Source organism: Chelonia mydas, chromosome 5 (genome assembly GCF_015237465.2).
Source record: "Chelonia mydas isolate rCheMyd1 chromosome 5, rCheMyd1.pri.v2, whole genome shotgun sequence".
NCBI lineage: Eukaryota > Metazoa > Chordata > Testudines > Cheloniidae > Chelonia > Chelonia mydas.
In genome coordinates this window covers 48,393,840-48,417,770 of record NC_051245.2, presented here as the reverse complement: position 1 = coordinate 48,417,770, position 23,931 = coordinate 48,393,840, and the positions used below count along the sequence as shown (strand labels likewise).

The 23,931-nt window shown below is 38.9% G+C and overlaps 1 protein-coding gene across 6 annotated transcripts in view; it reads left to right on the top strand.

Moving 5' to 3' along the window:
* The window catches only part of FCHO2 (FCH and mu domain containing endocytic adaptor 2), a 230,456-nt gene extending 207,501 nt beyond the window's left edge, over window positions 1–22,955 (top strand). For all 6 annotated transcript variants that reach the window (XM_037903050.2, XM_037903047.2, XM_037903046.2 and 3 more), the window contains 7 exons: window positions 2,240–2,351; window positions 2,961–3,116; window positions 5,458–5,590; window positions 7,448–7,647; window positions 10,862–10,926; window positions 20,044–20,208; window positions 20,496–22,955. In XM_037903050.2, the coding sequence (XP_037758978.1) occupies window positions 2,240–2,351; window positions 2,961–3,116; window positions 5,458–5,590; window positions 7,448–7,647; window positions 10,862–10,926; window positions 20,044–20,208; window positions 20,496–20,518 (854 nt within the window). In that variant the 3' untranslated portion in view covers window positions 20,519–22,955. The remainder of the gene's footprint in view (window positions 1–2,239; window positions 2,352–2,960; window positions 3,117–5,457; window positions 5,591–7,447; window positions 7,648–10,861; window positions 10,927–20,043; window positions 20,209–20,495) is intronic.
* Window positions 22,956–23,931: the final 976 nt, after the last annotated feature.

The following is a 23,931-nucleotide window of genomic DNA, read 5'->3' as shown; positions in this document are numbered from 1 at the left end:
TGATCACCTTCCAGCCTGGCTCTGCAGTTGAGCTGTCTAATCATTACTCCCTATTGGTCTCATGAAAAGGGGATAAATTCCCATACAACTGTAGAGCAATACTTATAGCCTAAACACATTTTTAACTCTGTTATAGATTACTTTCTATTATTTGCTGTCTCCATAGTTGAGCATTTCACTACAAAGATGGAAATTAATGGATCCAGTTTTACTGACTCATGATAAAATCATGGACCCATTAATTTCCATGAGTCTTGCAGTATTTGATGAGTCATGCAATATTTTGTTTTTCTTAAAGCTCCAGCTTCTGGAATTGTACAGTTATGTGAAAATCTCAGCTTTCTTTTAAAAAAAAAAAAACTTTCTAGCCTTCGTGGTTATAGCAAAAAGCTTGAAAATGTGGCCTAAGCGTACACTGAAAGGCAAATCAAAAGATGTCAACATATTTTTTGTTCATTTCATGTTTTCAAGACAGTCAGCTAATATTTCTTTAGTCTGATTCATGATTTTTGAATGCCTGGGCTGGCAATACCATGGGTCGAAGGAAGACTACCTATTTTATTAGTTAGGGTTTTTTTATGTAAGTGAATTGTATTGGTAACTATTGGTAAGTATTCAAAACATTAAAGCATCTTGTAAACAGTGCACAAGACTTTAGAGGAGAAGGTAAGGCTTGATAGTATCATAGTAAGACTAAATATCTGGAATCTGAGCATTATTTTTTTAAACTCCTCTCCCACCCTCATGCTGCTGCTCCTCCTCCTCCTCCCACCCCTCCTGTCTCAAATTAAACATACAGTACCCACACCCACATGTACTTGCTTCATAGATCAGTACATGTACTAACAGCTGCTTCCCCAATTAAGGTCCCACCCTCCTCCTACAGCATGTACTGCTGAAAAATCTGAGAAGAACATCACAGTATTTCAAAGTAAATGATAGGATTAGTTTGAAAGCAGAAACATATGACTTTCTGCTTTATGGTACCTCAGTAGAAAATATTCATTGGCCTGTTTCTGCCCGCTTGTTGAAAAGTGTTAGGCTTCCTTTGTGAGCAATATGCTTTGCATGAGACAGTCAGGTTTAATAGGAGTACAGGAAAAGAATAATAATAAGCTTTCCACTGTGCTGTTTCTTTCAGTAACTGGCCGTATATATTTTAGAATGGTACATTTTAGTCCCTGGTCTTCACATGTGCATGCACAACATTTTGTTGTTATGCATACGTTAACCCACACTATTCTCATGCAGGTTTCAGAGTAACAGCCGTGTTAGTCTGTATTCGCAAAAAGAAAAGGAGTACTTGTGGCATCTTAGAGACTAACCAATTTATTTGAGCATGAGCTTTCGTGTGAGCTGTAGCTCCCGAAAGCTCATGCTCAAATAAATTGGTTAGTCTCTAAGGTGCCACAAGTACTCCTATTCTCATGCAGCCACACTGTAAGAAGTCTTAACACTTCAATTGGTTTTGTAGGTGAAAATTGAAACACTTCTGTGTATGCAGGTGTTTGCATAACAACTTATGAAGGCTGGACACAGGCCTTGCTGACTATTTTCCCCAGTACATTGTATGACTTGTAAAGTGGTGCATATTTCCTTGTAACTCTGAGGCATACCCTGATTCCTTAACAGGTGGACATAAAGATCTCAGTAAATAAAAATTTTCTGTGATCATCTCATGTGAAAAGTGTTTGCTTGCTTGGTAGTGCTTGAGACTTAGTTAAAAATGCCAGTGCTTAATTTATGTGGAATAAGACTAAACTCCTTGGGATTTTTATGCAGACCAGAATTGGAATCAGGGCATGTCCATAATGACTCTCTTCTTGACTATACATTTTCTTCATATTATAAGCGTACAATAGAGAGTTTGTTTTATGAGTCGTACCAGCTACATGTTTAATTTCCTTTGGGTGCTGTTGGCTTTAATTAATATGATGTTACCATTTATGTTGTATCGTGTATGATGTGTTCCCTAGTATCTATCTGTTTAAAATGTGATTGTGAGTCTCCTGTTTTCTCAGGTTGCTTATTGTTGCTTAGTACTTTGATTGTGTTATATTCTTATTTGAAATGTTTTTCGAATACATTTTTCCACATACTTTTCAAAAAAAATACTTTGGACTTTGCTGTGAAGCTGATGGTAGTGACTTCTTGTGACAGTAACATAGGTAGCCAACCATTTTTAAATCTAGCTGATAAGCTTCTTGAAAATTAAACCTATAAACTATATGTATTCTAGGTGTTTCACGTGGTCCCAGCCCTGTCACCCTTGGAAACCAGGACACCCTGCCTGTTGCAGTAGCCTTTACTGAATCTGTTAACGCCTACTTTAAAGGAGCAGATCCTACGAAGTTAGTTAAATAGTGAATTGTTTTGACTATACTGAGTTACACTTAGAAAACAAATTGGTCTTTTTTCTTTTCTTTTAAATATGGGGGAAAAAATGGTGAAACTTTAGAAGAATGTGGTAAATTCGTTGAAATGAATTTCTGATGAAAATGAGATGGTGATTTGTCACTGGCCAGGCATAGTTCAGGTAGGTGCTCTGTCTAAATTGTCCCATGCAGCTCAAAGCACCTCATTTCTACCTGCAACACCACTGCTATGCCAGTTGTAGCCATCTCCTACAAATAGTTGTGCCTTGTGTTTGTGGTGTGGAAAAAAAACCGTTCACCAATAGACTGTATGCTTTATCCACCAAACTCATTTCACTTGCAACCTCATCTAATTTTTAAATCATATCCCAAGAGGTGAAAGAGGTAGTGTAATAAGTCATAGTGCCACCTTCTCTTCATTTAAAATCAATTTGTATTTTAAATTTATGACTTAGATACAAATATTCTGAAAACAGTAAATCTTTACTTTAAGATTAATACTGAAATTTGACATGCAGTAAGAACTGAGTATTTTTATTTTTATTCCATTGTAATAGAATTGCTCTTCTCTCATCTCTCTCCCAGATGTATTGTGAAGATCACTGGTGATATGACAGTATCATTCCCAAGTGGGATTATTAAAGTCTTCACCAGCAACCCATCTCCAGCTGTACTCTGCTTCAGGGTAAAAAACACAAGCAAACTAGAGCAGATTCTTCCAAATGCACAACTTGTATACAGGTTTTGTATTTTTTTATCTAATAGAAAACGATGTAATTTTAAAATGTGAATTGTTGCATTTATATTTAAAAACAAATTCTCCACTACCTTATTGTTTAAACTTCGCTGTGAATTTGATTTATGCGCCAGTAAATTGCCCTGTATATTTTTTATGCTTAGTTTCTGTTCAGCACTCTCACTTCAATCCCATTATGAGAATTGCATAGATTACTAGACTTGAAATTTCCATTGATTATAATGGGAACCACATGGCTAAAACTCCAAAAATTGCTTAAAAATCTAGTTGTATGAATCTGTGGATTTCTCTTTACATAAGTTTTTGTAAATTAAATGTTTTTAGACAAGCTCTGTTTACAAATTAAACCAGGTTTAATTTATCTAAATACATAAATAGATGTTTAAATTATATGAAGAGTGTACCTGATCACTAACCGAAATGAACTAGAAATTTCAAAGTTAAGAAGACTGATGCTCCCTCTTCAAGGCACATGGCATTTTTTGTACAGGGATCACATTGGAATGCTTGATGGATCAAGTGTCAGCCTTCACTTGGAAATCTCTGAGCTTGCAGTTAATACAGAAGTTCTTTTTCTGATATGACAATTACTGTTGTGGGTTTTTTTTAAGCTACATCTTTTATACAGTAGACCAGAAACTTTGTGTTACTGTATAGATGAGAGGTTTCAGAGTAGCAGCCGTGTTAGTCTGTATCCGCAAAAAGAAAAGGAGGACTTGTGGCACCTTAGAGACTAACAAATTTATTTAAGCATAAGCTGTTAGTCTCTAAAGTGCCACAAGTACTCCTTTTATTTGAGCATAAGAGCTGTAGCTCATGAAAGCTTATGCTCAAATAAATTTGTTAGTCTCTAAGGTGCCACAAGTCCTCCTTTTCTTTTTATATAGATGAGCAAAAGGACTTCTGAAAATTCTTAGAGGGGAAAAAAGCCGTGCCCATCTAGAGTAATTGTTTTGTAAATTGCAGCTAGGGCTGCCTGAAAGTCAGGATTTCTGGTTTGTGAGAAATTTCAGTGTTTTGAAATTTCTTGCAAACTAGAAATCCCTCCAGAAAATAATTTTGGAAACACCGCCACATGGAGCTGCAGACTCATATAATCCACATGGCGGTGCTGCCATGGCCCCTGGAAGCCAGAGATTTCTGGCCGCAGAACAGTCCCCATGGCAGGGCTGCCTCAGACCTATGGGCTCTGGAACATGAAAGCTCAGGGAACTAGGTAGACTAGACTATTTGTTACTGTAGCAGAGCACTTACAGGGACAAGTGCTGTCTGCTCAGGGACTCTCTAGTTGGACCTCCAGCTGTATCACTCTTTGTTACCAGTTGGCAGTATCTGCCTTCCCTGGATGAGGAGAGGGTCCACTCCAGCAGAACACGTGCAAATCAATAACATGTCTTTGAGAAGTACCTATACTGGACATTTGTAAGATGGAAACCTGCAGTTCCATCGATACCTTCACAAAGGATTATGCCTTAGTCCTAGATTATTCTCCAGATTCAGCAGTATTACAGACATCTATACTGCCTGCATCCTTGCACTCTCACCTGGTTGAATACTGCTTACCACTCGTGTGGAATACACACTGGGACTGCCACACAAAGAAGAAAAGCAGGTTATTTACCTGTAACTGAAGATTCTTCAAGATATGTGGTCCCGATCTCTATGCAACTGCCTGCCCTCCTTCCCTTCTACTTTGGATCATGACTGGATTTGCAATAAGAGGAGGAACTGGAGAAGTGTTGGTCCACGCTGCCCCTCAAAACCTCAGTATAGAGCATGAGGGAAGCAACTGTACAGGTGTAAACCAGTGGAAACCACCTGCTAGAAATCTCTGGCGCCTAGAGTGCATGCATACCATACGTGGACTAGAGATAGGGACCATACATCTTGAAGAACCTCTAGTCACAGGTAAGTAACCTCCACATTGCGATCAAGGCATTTTAGTGTTTATAATCTTACATTAGATTAAATTTATTTTTAAAGATACTTTTTCTTTTGTAGCTTTTTCCCCTCAAGGTGTCACTACAGGTCAGGTTTTTTTAATATTAAAAATATGTCCTCTTGAAGGCACAATCCAGACACAGCCTTAACTATGGTGCCACTGGCATTCACCTGTAATCCAGGAGTGTGTATTTGTGTTGAAAGCTAGTATTGAATAGGTAACTGATGTGTCTTGATATTCTGAAAGGTGCAATTATGTTACAACCTCTTAATTGTGTGTTTGAAAAAAGAAATAAAGGGAAAGGTCTACCACTTAATTTTAAGACAACCAACATAAGAAAAGTGATATTTTTATTCCTATTCCTGTCTTCATTTTATATGTAGTGATCAATCACAGAGTGACTCCAGTACAAAAGATTTTTGGATGAACATGCATGCTGTCACAGTCTACCTCAAGAAGTTATCAGAGCAGAATCCATCTGCTTCCTATTATAACGTTGATGTTTTAAAATATCAGGTAAATATTTTTTTTATTTGGAGATTATTTTTTTAAGGAACTTTTGCAGATTTCACATCTGTAAAGAGACTATCAGAATTATTGTTTATGTGGGCATAAAGGAAGATTGTCACCGTTTAGTTGGATGGTTCTTAAGCCACACCTACACTAAACTGTTCCAAACCATAGGACCTCACCGGGCTGCTGGATCAATTTATGCCCTTGGTGTTTCCTTGCTGCATCTCCTGACTTGATGACTTTTCTGTTTGCTCATACTTGCTCTGAGCATGTGACACTTATGCAGGGTTCCAACATTGTTTCCTTTGACTATTATTGGCAGAGGGAAGTGAGACCTTATACTCAATTTGATGGTATTTCTCCATCTGTCTATGTGATAACTTTTGAATGCTGCATCCAGTCAATCCCAAATTTTCAAGAAATATTCTAGGCGTAACCCTACTGATTTTGGTGAAACTGGAAAAATCAAAAGGGAGAAATGAGGGATACAAGGAGCCCCTGCAGCTGCCATTCAGCAGCTTCATTTGCCTCTGTTATTGTCTATAGATAGAAGAACCAGTTGATGGCACCCATACCCCTTGCCAGGATAGCAGCTCTCCCCATCTTCCAATACAGTTTAAAAATGTTGATGCCCTGAAAAGGAGAGTGTGAGGGAGGGAAAGGAAAGGGTCATGGGGGGCATGTAGAGCCCCTGGCATGGAGGAAGGGGGCACACAACATCTGGTGAGATGGGAATAGGGGATGCACATGAGCCCCTGTCCTGGGAGGGAATGTGGGAGACCAGGGAAGAGGGAGGCACCTAAAGCCCCTAGCATAGGGTGGGGAAGGAGAGGGCCACTCAGAACCCTTGCAAGGGGAGAATGGGAGACATTGATATTGGTGGGGGGAAAGGGAGTATGGGGGGCACAAAGAGTCCCTGGGATGTGGGGGCGGGGGCATACAGAATCCTTGGGTGGATAATGGGGGACCCTAGTATAAGACAATGAGGGGGCACACAGAGCCCTGGCTTGGAGGCTGGGGGAGAGTGGGGGAACCTGATGTGCAGGGGGGGATAATGGGGAAGCACAGAGTCCCAGACATGAGGGAGCCATTAGGGACACCCAGATCCCCTGGCATAAGGGAGAAGGTAGCGGTGTCTGAAATAAAAGAGGATGGGAAGGTGGCTCACAGGGAGCTTGTAAGGGGAATATAGGGATACAGAGAGCCCCTGGTGTCTGTGATGTGCTCAGCCTACAGAAGCAGCCAAATGTGTGCTTCAACTGGTAGGCAAAAGTTGTTTTTAATTGTACTTTTGTGATAACTGTCCCATGACTGTAAGTTACCCTCTGTCAATTAAATCATTATGGTCCACAAGTGGATGAGAGAAAATAAGACCTCTCCAGGCAGATTTCTTCAGTGCAATGTAGAATACAAAAGACAACTTAAAAACTAAACTGACACAAATGTTTTGTATTGGAAGAGCCAGAAAGGGAAGGGAATTTGGGGGGTGGAGGGGAGACAGTTAATCCCCCCTCCTTTCCCACGCCTCCAAATAAGTCTGACAAAAGCAGTCTGTGGAATTAAGAGATAAAAGCTGCTGAGCCCAGTCTGGCTTGGATGTTGTTCCCAATTAAGCCGAGAATATCCCATTTAGTTATAAGGCACGATTGGATAGATGGACGGATAATCTCAATTGTGTGTCATTAAGTGATACTTTTTGAATGAGACCTTCCTCTCCCAAAAGAGCATTAGTGATTATTAATTTGCATTTATCTCAGATATAACCAGGATTTATAACAGAGTTAGAAACTCAATTGTTGCTAACATAGTTCCATAATTCTTACAATAAGTAAATAGATATTTAATTTTATTTTTTAAAAGGTATCTTCAAATGGTATCCAGTCCACTCCCTTGAATCTTGCAACTTACTGGAAATGTAATGCTAGCACTACTGATGTAAGAGTGGATTACAAATACAACCCAGAATCTATGACTGTGCCTAGTATGCTGTCTAACATACAGGTTGTCGTACCGGTAGACGGAGGAGTAACAAACATGCAGTCACTTCCCCCTGCAAAATGGTAAATTCAGTGCATTTCTGTTATAGTATCAAATTTCTTTCAGTACACTTGTTAACATTATGTGAATCTTGAAAAGAAATCTTGAGAGTTTTTTGCAATCGCTGTAGTAACTTATTTTAAACCCTTTGATAGTGTGTAAACTTATTAGATAGTACTAGTTTTCACTCCAAAACATAGACAATACCCAGTCAATTTATATTAATTCAAATTGAAAACATGCACTCATTCCAACCATAGTAGAGCAGCTCAAGCCAATGCAACTATCTGTGCTCTTTTGGACAGATTTTTCACTGGCTGTATTTTGCACTAAACTGAGTGTAACATCTTCTAAACTAATGGCCATTTCATTTGAAATTGCTTCCACAGATCATGTTGTTGAATTTGTATGTCATGTCATGTGAACAGTGTAATCATTGGAAGCAGTTAACCCACCTGCTGCCATGGCTACAGAGGTCAGCACCAACACTGAGGTTATATAAAGGTGCACATTTTTCTCCTTGAGGTCTAGTTTCACTTGTAGACAAATTAGAGAACTGCTGGTCTGTGGCTTGGTATCAATTTGCCATCTATTTCTTTAAAATTTGCAGAAAGTTTTCCTGTACCTTTTTCTTGTAGTAATTAGTCATTTGTTTTTTCTCTGTGGTGTTTTCAAATAAAGTTTGTTTTCCTCAGGACACCTATAAATGGAGATGAGGCAGATTTTGGGGGGAGGGGTGATTAATATATTGCACAAAGTGAAAACAAAGAACTGTAACAGTTACAAATGGCATTCATCAGGAAAAAATAAAGGGAAATACTAGCATTGCTCAAAAATGGGAATTGGGGGACGAATTGAAAAAAAAAATCAAAATTTTTCTTGATTTTTCTAAATAAAGAAAGTTAAAGTCAAAATATTGTGACCTGTTCTGTAGTCAACAGAAAAACCAGGGGAAATTTTTCACAGTTTTGTTGAAGTTTATCCAAATTGTGTTTAATTCAAACACTTGAAAAATTTGAACTAGCTTTAGTAAATATAATATAAAATCATATTACTCAAATCTTTAAATTTTACGTATGTTTGCTGCTTTTCATTGTGGTAAGAACTCAGAATGGAAGAATTTTTCATAAAGACAAAATTATGATGCTTTGTGTTTCAAGGTTCTTTCTAAAAGTTGTCTGATTTTTTTTCATCTGAACCTTGCCTTGCTTCACAAACTGATGTGGTGCAAGTGCTGTGGTGTTATCTGGATAGTTTCCAGTTTTTCTGGAATTAATCAATTTTTTAATATTGTGCTTTGAGGAAGTACTGTAGAAGAATCATTTTAATTATAGAAGCTGACAAGCTGAATCTTCCTTGTTGTTCAGGACTGCTATTTTCAAGGAGCGGTACAATTACCAAATGATTGTTAAATTATTCCAGTAGGACTATGGCAGCTTTTGCAGCCTACCTGAATAATGCTTTAATCTCTGAGCTGTGCAAAGTATTTACTAGAGCTGGTCAGAACACTTTGCAAAGATAGAATGTTTCATGGAGATGTATTGGTTTCCACAGATCCTTTGTTGGGAAGATGTTTGGGTAAAGAAAAAAGGAGAGAGACTCTAGCTGGGTAGTTGGAGGTCTGGGATGCGGAAGACCCAGGTTCAAGTCCCTGATCTGGGGTTGTGGAAGAATGGACTCAATGTTGGAGCTACCCGCCCCCACAGTTGGGTGTGGCATAACAGGCTCTCCTCCTCTAGCATCCCTGCAGTCTGCTGATTCTCATGACTCAGCCCTCTGCCCAGATCATGTTTAGTCCCAGGCCTCCCAGTGTAACAACATCCAAATAACAAGTTGTCCAGTCCCTCTGGCTGGTCTGCTACCTCAATTCTGGGCTCAGTAGTCAGTACACCCTTTTCTCAGGGCTTCCAGTAGTCCATATCCCCTTCTCCAGGGCTTTGTACCACCTCACCAGTGGCTGCTGGGGGAGCCCAGGCTCTCCCACTACATTGCGTTTCAGTCCAGAGACCCTAGGACAGGCAATCAGGATTCACTGTGTCAGACTCCATGCTGCCATCTTCCTGGACTTCTTCCTACCAAGTCTGTCAGCTGGCCTCTCTAAAGCCAGGACTCTCAGCCCTCCTTTCCCCCCACCAATAAATCCCACACCAAAAGTGCCGTTTAACCCAACTTCTGACCTCGTCAGGCTTGCCCTTTCACCCTCTTATTTTTTCTTTACATAGTTACTCAGCTGAACACCTCCCACCTCTCTCTGAAAGTCTAGATCCTGCCTTTCTGTTAGGGCTCACTGCCAGATCCTGTGCCACACTGGTGACTGCTCAGTCTCTCTCCTGGCCTCTTGCCAACCTTTGCAACTCAGTAGAGGATCCCAGGGTCAACTCTTCCCCGAGTTTCCTCCTTGACCTTCCTGGTCTTTCCACTGTTTAGTCCTGGAGTTCCTCCCTCTCTCCCTGCAGCCCCTCTTCTGCTCCAGATTTCCTCATTTCATACTACCCACTCAGTTCTTCTCACAGCTGGGACTCATCTTTAATTTGGTCTGACCCACCCTCCAGGTGCAGCCAGATAGCATAACTGGACCTCAGGTCTACATTATTCCTTTGTTGCTTGTGTGGGGTATACATCCCCATCACAGGTGATCTGGAATGAAAAACTCCACTCTGAATCAGGCAGGGCAGGGACTTGAAACTGTCTCCTACATACCAGGCCAGTACCCTAACTACCAGGCTATAATTTCAAAACCTCAAAAGTTGTCACAAAATGGAATTGTCAGCCTTTGGTCAGCTCTCGTATCTACATATAGGTTGGTATGTGCTTTGGATGCTGAAGCTAGTTCTAATGTCTGCTTTGGGGGAACTGTTTTACAGTCCCTCCTCCACCTTCTTCATCTACTGCTGCTTAACCTCTCTTCAGAGATTATCTGTGGGAAGGTAATTTTATGCATGAGAAAATGAGATTACTTTTCAGTAATTTATCTAAATATACTACCTCCACAGAGCCACACTTATTCACTTCAACCTGTGCCTCTTTGTAGACTTATTTTTCAGACAGCTGAATTTCGGAGAGCAGGGGGAAAGGGATGCCTTTGTATAACCTCTGTCTAAATTGAGTTTAGTACAAGGATCCCTTCTTAGGGCTAACTGTTTTCAGCGGTTCCAGGGTCACCAGGTGAATGGATCTAGGGCAGGAATATATTCTAAAACTTTCTGTTGTTGGTGAGTAACTAGCTTTCTCTTTTAGGAATGCAGAACAAATGAAAGCTTTTTGGAAAATATCTGGTATTTCAGAAAAATCAGAGAATGGAGGTAAGTTTGAGTGTGGTGTTGGTAATTTTATTATATAGAAATAAACTATTTAATTAGAAGAAATACATTTTTATCATTTTGCTTTGTGTTTTACTTTTCCCACTCTGGTGTCTGCATCCTTTTGCATGTGATCTTCTATTCCTGGATTGTCCTCTCATCTGATTTACCAAGCTGCCACCACCACATTCAAATTCACCTTGAAAATGCTGTTTACATAGCCCAAAAGCTGAATTATCAGCCAAAATAAATAAATAAAACTCTCTACCTTACTTCTCCTTGAAATCCCAGTATGTCATAAGAACTGCCATACTGGGTCAGACCAAAGGTCCATCTAGCCCAGTATCCTGTCTTCCGACAGTGGCCAGACCAGGTGCCCCAGACGGAATGAACAGAACCGGTAATCATCAAGTGATTCATCCCGTCGCCCATTCCCAGCTTTTGGCAAATAATCCTGCTGTGTGTGTGTCTCTCTCTCTTTCTCTGATTTAAAACTGCGTGGAATAGGAAGTGTTCATTTTTTGTCTTATAAAGCACCAAGAATGTTGTCAGCACTTCGCAAATAACACAGAAGAAACTGAAACTGTTCCCAGATGTTACTTCCTAATTCTCCTGAAATGTTTGTTTAAAAAAAAAACCTAAATTCTTCAAGATTATAAATGGGTTGTTTTTGAATAAATCTAATCTTAAAATCTCAGGTTAGTTGACTGGTTTATTTTATTGTTAATTGGGAGCACAAAATATAGTTGTTAATGAAGCAGCTATTGGAGAAGAAATGGTGAAACTACTCCAGAGCAGCTAGCAGTTCTAATGACTAATCATTGCCATCGATGAGGAAAATATACAGTACATTGCAAGTTTTGCCTGTTTCAGTACCATATGGAAGTGAAGAGCTGTTCAAGGAAAGTTAATTTTTAATGCCATTTTTGCATAGTTTAATTGTTGAGCTAAGCAGAAAGTGTACAATAGTTAGATAAATATTAGTTACTAAGATCACATTCTGCATTTTATGTAACTTACAATTTTATTAACCTGGGACAGGAGTATGGATCAGCAATAGAGAGAGTCAAAAGAAAACACTGATAGTCTAAAAGTTCTCTTTTCTTGCTTGCTCACTCCATCCATTTTTATCTACTTTTTCTCTCCATGTCTGATACATTCTGTCCATTTCCAAATATTTTTTCTCATTTTTGTCAATGGTTTTTTTTCTCTCTATCTTTTCTGTCCACTTACTTTCTAAAGCAGTATCTCCTATGTCATCTAATTCTAAGATGCCAATATCAATGGCATATAAGCATCACCACCTAGATACGAAGGAGGGAGGAAAGATGCCATAGCATGAGTCAATATCTCTCATTTTCATTCATATTTACCACATACTCTGTTCACCTTTTCCTTGCTCTGTCCCATATGCCGTTGTCTCAATACCCATTGTTCCTGTTCTGACGTTTCCTCAACTTCGTAATGCTGGCATCTGTATTGCATTGTCTTCACATTCGTACCCAACTGTCTTTCTATATAAATAATAACCTTCAGCACTTACTACATAGCAGTTAATAAATATTAACTATTTGTCACACCACTTCTGAGATAGGAAAAAATTGTATTATCCCAGTTTTACAGATAGTGGAAACTAAGACATAAAAGTTAAGTAGCTTGACCAAGGCCACAGACAGAGAAAGATTGCTAATACCAGAATAAAATGTTGGAGTTCTTTGCCCTGTCCAGTGTTTAATGTATTAGAACATGTTGCAGTTTCTTGTGGCCAAACACCATGTGGCTGTGCAGCTGCAAAGATCTGGGCAGTGGTCAGGTGGAAGTTTGTAGCAGCTGAGTCGGCAAACATGCACATGAAAAACAGAAAAAGTTTTTCATCAGTAGATTTAAAAGTACTTTGCAAAGGTGGATACTGTTATGGGAAAGTGCATATAAATTGATTTGCCTTGTATGTCACAGAGTGAGTGGCAGAGGTGGGAATTGTTTTTAAGGCCAGAAGAGGTACAGCTGGGATCAGGTAGCATAACATTCTGTATAACACAGGCCAGTAATACCTGCATCAACCCCAGTAAGATTTTCAGCAATGTCAAGCAACCACAGCTCCTGTTGACTTCAAAGAGAAAATATGTGGACTAGGAATAATTAACTTCCAAAAGGGAGACTTATTTAATTTTGAAGGAAATAGTGGAAGTCATTGAGTGCTCCTTTTTCCTCCTATTCTATAATATGAAAACAAGGGAACGCTTCTTTAGAACTAAAAGAAGGAAATAAATCTTTATTCATTGTATATTGAATGTGCAGTGGCACAGGAGCCAGCAAAAAGAGCTGTAAACAGGGGAGTTTGAGTGGGAGTTTCCAAGGGGAGTTTGTATTGCGGTGCTTGTTTGGGGTTTGTTTTTTCTGTGGGTGCTGGTGTTTTGGTGTGGTTTGTTTCCCCCAGATTAACAGGATTTAGGTGGGAAGGCTATGACAGATACAGAGGCAGCAGTGGGAGTGACCCATGTAGTGGAAGACACAATGAATAGGACTGGATGTGGAAGCTGCGGTATGTACGTGATCCTGGAGGGGGTACCTGGAAAGAGTTTCGTCTGCATGAAGTGCCGTCTGATAGAGCTGATGGAAGAAAAGATCCGAGGATTGGAGAGGCAGGTGGAAAGTCTGGTTGAGTTTAGAAGGGGGTTCAAGCGGATTATGGAGCAAAGACATGAGGCAGCTGAAGGGAAAAGCTCAGACTTGCAGGTGGAAGCAGGGCTGAAGAGCTCTGAGGGGAGACGTTTGGGTGAAGAAAATGGACAGTGGAAGCATGTGACTAAGAGAACTGGGCAGAGGAAAAGACAGGCTAGTGAAGGAGAAATAGAGCTCAAGAACAGGTTTTCAGAGTTGGAAAATGAAGAAGGGGCTCAGCAGGTGGTCACTGAAGGTTGAAGGGCAAGGAAGAAGAGAAGAGTGGCTAGTACTGTAGGAAAAGGGGAAGAGTCAGTGGAGACTACACCAAATATGAGCCCCAGGAGGATACGGGATGGGTTGAAGAGGATTACAAGGGAGAATAGGAATGGAAAGAACATGCAGCCAGAGGGAACGGGATAAACCAAAGAATCGCACCATCACCAGGAAAAGGCAGATCTTTGTGAGCGGGGACTCCTTACTGAGAAGAATGGACAGGCCTGTAACCAGAGCTGATCCAGAGACTAGAAGGGTGTGCGGTCTTCCAGATGCTAAGATACGGGAAGTGGACCTGAGGTTGAAGAGGATCCTAAAGGGAGCGGGAAAGAATCCACTGATCGTCCTTCATGTGGGAACAAATGATACTGGTAGATTCTCGCTGGAACATGTCAGGGGAGACTATGCCAGGCTGGGGAAGACACTTAAGGAAATCGAGGCTCAGGTGATCTTCAGTGGGATTCTGCCTGTTCCTAGAGAAGGGCAACAAAGGTCTGACAAGGTTATGACTATCAACAAATGGGTCAGGCAGTGGTGCTCTTAGGAGGGCTTTGGGATGTATGGCCACTGGGAGGCATTCATAGAATATCAGGGTTGGAAGGGACCTCAGGAGGTCATCTAGTCCAACCCCCTGCTCAAAGCAGGACCAATCCCCAATTAAATCATCCCAGCCAGGGCTTTGTCAAGCCTGACCTTAAAAACTTCTAAGGAAGGAGATTCTATCACCTCCCTAGGTAACGCATTCCAGTGTTTCACCACCCTCCTAGTGAAAAAGTTTTTCCTAATATCCAACCTAAACCTCCCCCACTGCAACTTGAGACCATTACTCCTTGTCCTGTCCTCTTCTACCACTGAGAATAGTCTAGAACCATCCTCTCTGGTTGAAGACTAGAGTCTTCCCTGTGATAGTGCTTCGGGTGTGCTATAGACCGCCGGGATCTAATCTGGATATGGATAGAGCCCTCTTTAATGTTTTTAATGAATTAAATACTAATGGAAACTGCGTGATCATGGGAGACTTTAACTTCCCAGATATAGACTGGAGGACAAGTGCTAGTAATAATAATAGGGCTCAGATTTTCAGCTAGATGCGATAGCTGATGGATTCCTTCATCAAGTAGTTGCTGAACCGACAAGAGGGGATGCCATTTTAGATTTGGTTTTGATGAGTAGTGAGGACCTCAGAGAAGAAATGGTTGTAGGGGACAACCTTGGTTCAAGTGATCATGAGCTAATTCAGTTTAAACTGAATGGAAGGATAAACAAAAATAAATCTGTGACTAGGGTTTTTGATTTCAAAAGGGCTGACTTTCAAAAATTAAGGAAATTAGTTAGAGAAGTGGATTGGACTGAAAAACTTATGGATCTAAAGGCAGAGAAGGCCTGGGATTACTTCAAATCAAAGCTGCAGAAGCTATCGGAAGCCTACATCCCAAGAAAGGGGAAAAAACTCATAGGCAAGAGTTGTAGACCAAGCTGGATGAGCAAGCATCTCAGAGAGGTGATTAAGAAAAAGCAGAAAGCATACAGGGAGCGGAAGATGGGAGGGATCAGCAAGGAAAGCTACCTTATTGAGGTCAACATGTAGGGATAAAGTGAGAAAGGCTAAAAGTCAAGTAGAGTTGGACCTTGCAAAGGGAATTAAAACCAATAGTAAAAGGTTCTATAGCCATATAAATAAGAAGAAAACAAAGAAAGAAGAAGTGGGACCGCTAAACACTGAGGATGGAGTGGAGGTTAAGGATAATCTAGGCATGGCCCAATATCTAAACAAATACTTTGCCTCAGTCTTTAATGCGGCTAATGAGGATCTTAGCGATAATGGTAGCATGACAAATGGGAATGAGGATATGGAAGTAGATATCCCCATATCTGAGGTAGAAACGAAACTCGAACAGCTTAATAGGACTAAATCGGGGGGCCCAGATAATCTTCATCCAAGAATATTAAAGGAATTGGCACATGAAATTACAAGCCCATTAGCAAGAATTTTTAATGAATCTGTAAACTCAGGGGTTGTACCGTATGACTGGAGAATTGCTAACATAGTTCCTATTTTTAAGAAAGGGGAAAAAAGTGATCCGGGTAACTACAGGCCTGTTAGTTTGACATCTGTAGTATGCAAGGTCTTGGAAAAATTTTTGAAGGAGAAAGTAGTTAAGGACATTGATGTCAATGGTAATTGGGACAAAATACAACATGGTTTTACAAAAGCTAGGTCGTGCCAAACCAAGCTGATCTCCTTCTTTGAGAAAGTAACAGATTTTTTAGACAAAGGAAACACAGTGGATCTAATTTACCTAGATTTCAGTAAGGCGTTTGATACGGTGCCTCATGGGGAATTATTAGTTAAATTGGAAAATATGGGGATCAGTATGAAAATTGAAAGGAATTGGTTAAAGGGGAGACTACAGCGGGTCATACTGAAAGGTGAACTGTCAGGCTGGGGGCAGGTTACCAGTGGAGTTTCTCAGGGATCGGTTTTGGGACCAATCTTATTTAATCTTTTTATTACTGACCTTGGCACAAAAAGTGGGAGTGTGCTAATAAAGTTTGCACATGATACAAAGCTGGGAGGTATTGCCAATTTAGAGAAGGACTGGGATATCATACAGGAGGATCTGGATGACCTTGTAAACTGAAGTAATAGTAATAGGATGAAATTTAATAGTGAGAAGTGTAAGGTCATGCATTTAGGGATTAATAACAAGAATTTTAGTTATAAACTGGGGACGCATCAGTTAGAAGTACGGAGGAGGAGAAGGACCTTGGAGTATTGGTTGGCCACAGGATGACTATGAGCCGCCAATGTGATATGGCCGTGCAAAAAGCTAATGCAGTCTTGGGATGCATCAGGCGAGGTATTTCCAGTAGAGATAAGGAGGTGTTAGTACCGTTATACAAGGCACTGGTGAGACCTCATCTGGAATACTGTGTGCAGTTCTGGTCTCCCATGTTTAAGAAGGATGAATTCAAACTGGAACAGGTACAGAGAAGGGCAACTAGGATGATCTGAGGAATGGAAGACCTGCCTTATGAAAGGAGACTCAAGGAGCTTGGCTTGTTTGGCCTAACCAAAAGAAGGCTTAGGGGAGATATCATTGCTCTCTATAAATATATCAGAGGGATAAATACCGGAGAGGGAGAGGAATTATTTAAGTTCAGTACCAATGTGGACACAAGAACAAATGGATATAAACTGGCCATCGGGAAGTTTAGTCTTGAAATTAGGTGAAGGTTTCTAACCATCAGAGGAGTGAAGTTCTGGAACAGCCTTCCAAGGGAAGCAGTGGAGGCAAAAGACCTATCTGGCTTTAAGATTAAACTCTATAAGTTTATGGAGAAGATGGTATGATGGGATAACATGATTTTGGCAATTAATTGATCTTTAAATATTCATGGTAAATAGGCCCAATGGCCTGTGATGGGATGTTAGATGGGGTGGGATCTGAGTTACTACAGAGAATTCTTTCCTGGGTATCTGGCTGGTAAATCTTGCCCACATGCTCAGGGTTCAGCTGATCGCCATATTTGGGGTCGGGAAGGAATTTTCCTCCAGGGCAGACTGGAAGAGGCCCTGGGGATTTTTCGCCTTCCTCTGTAGCTTGGGGCACGGGTCACTTGCTGGAGGATTTTCTGCACCTTGAAGTCTTTAAACCATGATTTGAGGACTTCAATAGCTCAGACGTAGGTGAGAGGTTTATTGCAGGAGTGGGTGGGTGAGATTCTGTGGCCTGCATTGTGCAGGAGGTCAGACTAGATGATCATAATGGTCCCTTCTGACCTTAATATCTATGAGTCTATGAAACATGAGAATTCACTGTCACAATGGCCTTGTCTACACTAGAAAAATATATAAGCATGTTTCTGAAGTGGTACAGTTCCCTTATTTACATTACAGCATTTTCCAATGGAACTCCACTGGCCCAGAAAACGTTTACAAGTTTTGCCAGTGTAGGTACACCCAGGCCATTGAGACAAACACTGATTAGATTTAGGTACTTACCTCCTTTGTAAAGCACTTTGAGATCTGCTGATGAAGTGTGCTTTATAAGAACTGTTGTATTAATTTAGAATGGAATAAATGGACCCAGAGGTGACCATTCAGAACATGACTCTGAAACTGCCAAACACTGAACAATTTTAAACAAGATTCAGGGTTTTGGTATACAGATTCTTCAGTCTACTTAGTACCAGGGCAAACACTATTAAAAATCCTTTTAAACCTTTATTAAAGATACAGAAAAAGAAGGAAAATCAGTTAAAGCATTTGAAATGTAGAGTGTTAGGTAATGCTTTTACTATCACAGTATCCCTTGTTCCCTTTCCCTGTAGATTAAGAAGGAAAAAAAACCCTTGTTTCACAGTCCCTTATATAGCGATAACTGTCCTTTTGGCGGGGGGAAAGAGAAAAGATTAGTTGAAATGAGTTGGAGCTGCTGTTAAAGTCCAATCCTCTTTCCTAGAAGACAAAACAAGATGAACACACAAAAGGGGAGAGAAAAGAGCAGCACAGGTAGAAAACCCAGCTTCTGTCTCTAGTGTTTACTTTTACTTGCAGCCTGATTGCTGGAGAAACACAGTCATAACACAAGATCTTATCAGCCACTCCAAAACCAGGCAAACTCGTATCAGCATGGGGTTGTTTAGAGCATTGCTTTTAGCTGCCTTTCTGGTTACCGGTTTACAGCAGTGTTGCAAAATATACAGTCTTGAGTGGCTAAGCCAGACTTCTTAACCAGAAGGAAAAACAGGAGAGAAAGGAAAGAGAAGCAGTAAGATAGGGAAGGAAAAGGATTGTGTGTGTGTCAGTGTCAGTCAGACCAAGTCTCACATTCTAGGTAGTATTTGGGATTGAGCCAGAGCTCCTGGAGGTGGAGGTATCATCTGGGTCCCTCTTGTGGCCCAGTCTGGTCAGGACATCTCTTAGGGTTTATCTACTCACAAAGTGCTGCAGCAGCACCAATGCAGCGCTTAGTGAAGATGCTACTATACTCCCAGGAGAGCTTCTCCCATCAGCGTAAGTACTCCAGCTCCCCAAGAGAAACCTTCCTGTTGACATAGCGCTGTTTACACTAGGAATTCATTTAGTATGACTGCATTGCTCGGGGATGTGGATTTTCCACACCCAAGTGACATAGTTATACCAACATAAATCAGTAGTTTATGGATTAAGGTGATGATGGCACAGTGGTGTGTCACTGGATTCTGGGGTCAGAGGAGAACGTGGATGGGGGCAGCCATGATGCTAAAGCTTGCTGCAACAGTTCTTGGCAGCTGTTTTGGCGGGGGTTGCTAATTTTCTCCAAAAAGTGGTGGTGGTGTTTTTCTTTAAGAGCCCCAAAAGGGAATGGTGGGCGGAATATTGCCCATCCTCTCATTAAATTGTCCACTTATTAGGCCTAATTTCTGACACACTAATTTTGATGCACCGATGTTTGGATCCACACTTTTATTTACCAGGCATTATTTTAACACAGTCCTTCAGTTACAAAAGTAGGCCTTTTTGTGTGGACTAATTCTGTTTTTTATCTCTCTTTTGCACCTTTTCCCATTGACATTTGTTGTTATAGTTTACTATGATATTTTATGAAAATTTCCCACTTTTCACAGTTGAGTTTACAGGTAGGGTAAATTTGTATACACAAATATTAAAATATAATCCCTCTGTTTTATTATTGTGTAATCATTGGAGGTTTTTAAGAAGAAGCTGGACAAACACCTGTCATGGATGGTCTTGGTTTACTTGGACCTTCCTCGGTCCAAGGGGCTGGACTTGATGACCTATCAAAGTCCATACCCGCCTGTGTTTCCTATTATTCTATATGATGATTAGCTACATTTGCAGTTCAACAAGCTTAAACAGTTATTATAGGAGAGTTAAATACATTTCAGGTGATTGATCACCTGAAGCTCAGGAAGAAAATTTTCTTCCACATACAGCTATGTAGATTGTGTGCTGCCTTTCTCTGAAGCATCCTTATATATTGGTCACTGCGTTAAGCAGAATACTGGACAAATAGACCAATGATGTGATCTGTTATGGAAATGTGTATATACATTCCTACACTCCCAGAAATTAGAGATCTTTATATTAGTGCACTGCCTATTACTTGTGTTTTGTGAAATGGATTGTTTTATTTTATAATCTCAAGACATTTAATTTTGTCATTATTTTTATAGGTTCTGGATCCCTGAGGGCAAAATTTGATCTTTTAGAAGGACCCAGTAAACCAGCTACACTTGCAGTGCAATTCATTAGTGAGGGAAGCACCCTTTCAGGTGTAGATGTAGAGCTAGTAGGCACTGGCTATCGGCTTTCCCTAGTTAAGAAGAGATTTGCCACTGGTAAGAAACTGAGATTTTTATATTTTTGAACTAACATGATTTACTAATGTAACTCTGACTTTTCTAATTATCTGTATGGAGCATTTTTATACTTTGTCTACTGATTATCTGGTATATAAACATGGAGTACGTATGTGATGCATAATGAAAATAGTTATTGGTGCTTACTATAGGTGAAAACAAAAATACTGAAATTTTCCTTTATCTAATGTTTTATAGTCTTGTTTGTTGTAAAACATAATTACTATAAATATTATAATTGCAAAAGGCTATTTATATTTTTTCAGGACGATATATGGCAGATTGCTGATGAACCTGTGGAAATCATTGGATCAAAGGAGCACAAGAAGCTCACTCTATTTTCTCTACCTTTCAAACACTATTTTAACATGCATTAATTTTTTTAAACTTTGACCTGTTTGGGGGCTCACTACAAAATAAGAAAAATGCACTTTTTTAAAGAAGTCATTTTGGGAAAAAAATGTTATTACTTTATATTAGCACTGAAGTGAACTTCAACACTGTTTTGTAAATGATCAACTACAATCGTTAGGAAACTTGTTTATTCAGATTTTAGTAAATTTATATAAACTTAAGTCAAAATACTAATCATTAGCTATATTGAAAATGTATGAAACTATATTATACTGTAAACATTAAACTTAAAAAACTAGGAGAGCAAGCACGAAATATATTAGCTTTGCATAAATAATATTCAAATGTAAGTTTTCAGTTTCCTTAATTGCCATTGTGCAAAGCAAACAGAGGCAAAGATAATCTCTCCACCCACTTACGTTGCATTCATGTGCTATAAAATCAGTTGTTAGAAAGAGATGTATACAAAAGTATGTGATTCCCATGTACCATATATTAAAGTGTAAATTGTTTTATATATAAGATTTAATTTTTTTTCTAAGTGCAATGTGTTAAAAATTGCAAAAGACAGCAGAGATACTTACTTCTGCTGTTAGTAAATTTTATGGGAGTTGTGATCGTTTGAATTAATGCTGTAGACTTAATTTATTTTTATATGGATTACATAACATTTGTGCCTTTTTTTTAAACTGTGCCTGTCCGATTTGTTGTTGTTGTGCCTCACTTCCTTTTTCAGTCTGGCTCTTCCATACCGTGGTGTTTATGTGTAGTGCATAGAACTTCATAAAATTCCTTTGAGTAGGATTTAGAAGGTATATTTACAATAACTGGAGGTTGCTTTGTAAAATGTTTAAAATACTGGATTACTTCGTTATGGGGTAATTGCAATAAATGCAGCCATTGTAGAGGGAAATGCATAGCGCAAGACTTTAATATAATCACAGAAAAACTCAGTGTCAAAGTTTCAACTTTAATCTCACCAAAGATGTGTGAATTCTGAAGATGCATAAAGAATGATAAAAACAGGATAATTTTTAAAACAAATGTAGCATTTCCCTTCACTCTGACTACTAAGTTGTTGAAGATTCAAGTGCTTTATGGACTTGTGACATGAATGTAAACGTTGTGCTTTGTGAGGAATAGCATTTTAGAAAGGTATATTTTTGGCAACAGCAACAAAAGTGCTGCCATTTGCATTATTAATTTAAGCTTCACTGAAAAACTACCAATTTGTATGTTTGTATTGTCACCTAATCTATTTGCCATATGTAAAATATAGGGAAGTGATCTGAAGTGACACATCGGTAGCATTTCTTGAAACCAGTTAGTAACTTCAAAAATCTGTCATGTATTGTGCTGTTGTTAAACAAGTCCTTATTAAGTGCAGAAATCAAATGTTTTGGGGCAGAATAATTTAATAACCTGCAAATGGGAACTGTATATTATAATTCTGAATATCAGTGTCTATTCAGATTATATACTGGAAGCAATAATAAATTTTTTGTTTGTGTAATAATTCATGTAAAACCACTAACAAATTGGACTGCTAAGCTTTACACAGGTGAATTTTCAGGACCCTTAGACACTTATGTAAGTTCTGATTCATGATACACATTACAGACAAAAGAGTCCATTGTTAAACAATATACAGTACAGTATGTGCTTTTTATATGTATTCCTTGTTATAACAACCCTGAATTAAATTTGACTGGAGCAGTACATATGGCTCTTAATTTGCTAAAATATTACTCTTTACTGAATGATGAACATAACTAGAATATCTAATTCTTATTGTAATTGGCATTTAAAATGGTACAGTCTTTTACTGGAATCTTAATTGTAATCTGCTTTGCAATCAAACAGTGTGTTTAACCTGACAGTTATTTTATTATTGAAATCCAAGAATTATTTTACTCTCCATTTTTAATCAAGTACTACTTAAATTTCTAAATTTATGCAATTAGTTAAGTTTCAACAATTTTAAACTAGCATTCATACCATGTGATTAAAACATACATTTGTAATGGGTACACATTACAATTTTGAAGCCATACAAATTTATATAGACTTTTTGTAGAGAAATCCATAAACAGTGTAAAAAAAATTAGATATTTGATGAGAAATGTATGTAGCAAGCTGGTTCTTGCTTGTGTATACGGTGATAACCTTTGTAGCTGCCTCCTATTGAGAAAATGAATTTTTAAACAATCCTAAAGGATCTGAGGTTTGTATGGATTATTAATACTTTGGAGTGTAAATTAGAACAATACAAATTTATCTTACAAAAATTTGTAAATACTTCTGATTTTTCATAAAATGTAAATTTTCAAAAAAAAAACTGCACCCATAATAAACATGTAATATATAATTTACAAGATGATTTATGCTGTTTATACTTACAGTAATCAACAATACTCAAAATTCCAAATGCTTAATACAGGGGTAATCTTGTGCCATAGTATCTCGTTGGTTGGAACATATTACTTTATTTGCTCATTATTTCAAAGAATTAATAAATACCATCTGTTGTGGAACTGTTCTTTAACTGTTCTCTGGACAAAACAAGAAGAAGGGTGTTTTGATAGAAAAGGAAATTCAGCAAAGAGATGGTTCTGAATTTTACAGATACTAACAATATTGGCTAATCTATTCCTAGCAATGAATGTTACAAGAATAATCTGACTCCAGTGGATTTTAAATGTATATTTGAGTGGGCTTCTAATTGCTTTTTCTAAAACTGGCCTTCAGAAAATTGCTAAAAGCAGAGCATCTGAGCCTTCAAAGCCAGTCCTAATGAATTTTGAAAGATCAGAGGAGGATACAAGGGGAGGAAAACAGGGCAAAAGAAAAACATAGAAGGCTGTTGACTTATGAAGTCATAATAATATAAAGCATTTACTAAGCAATTAAAATGTCTCTTTCCCCAAACATTTTTCAAATTAGTGCACACAAAAGCTGGCAAAGAAGATAAAATATTTCATGTTTTCCTAAAAGCAAACAGTTCCATAAATGTTCTTCCTAGACTTCTGAAGACAATTTTTTTGTATAAGCTAATTTTTCATAATCACACAAGGAAGCCAATAAGAGGATTTAATTTTTGCTTATTCTGTATAGAAAATATACAAATGGGTGACAATGCTCCTTTCTGCACCTTCAGTCTTCTTCACCAGTCCTAACTGACTATGGAATGCGTATACCAATATATTCCAGACTTCTAGCACATATCCTGAACACAGGAGGGAAGGAGCATTAGCTCTGAGAACATTCCTTCCAGAGACTGGCCATAGAAGCAATAGTTGTCCTGAAACAGACTTTCCGTTATCTGTTTATTTCAGCTGAAAATGAAGA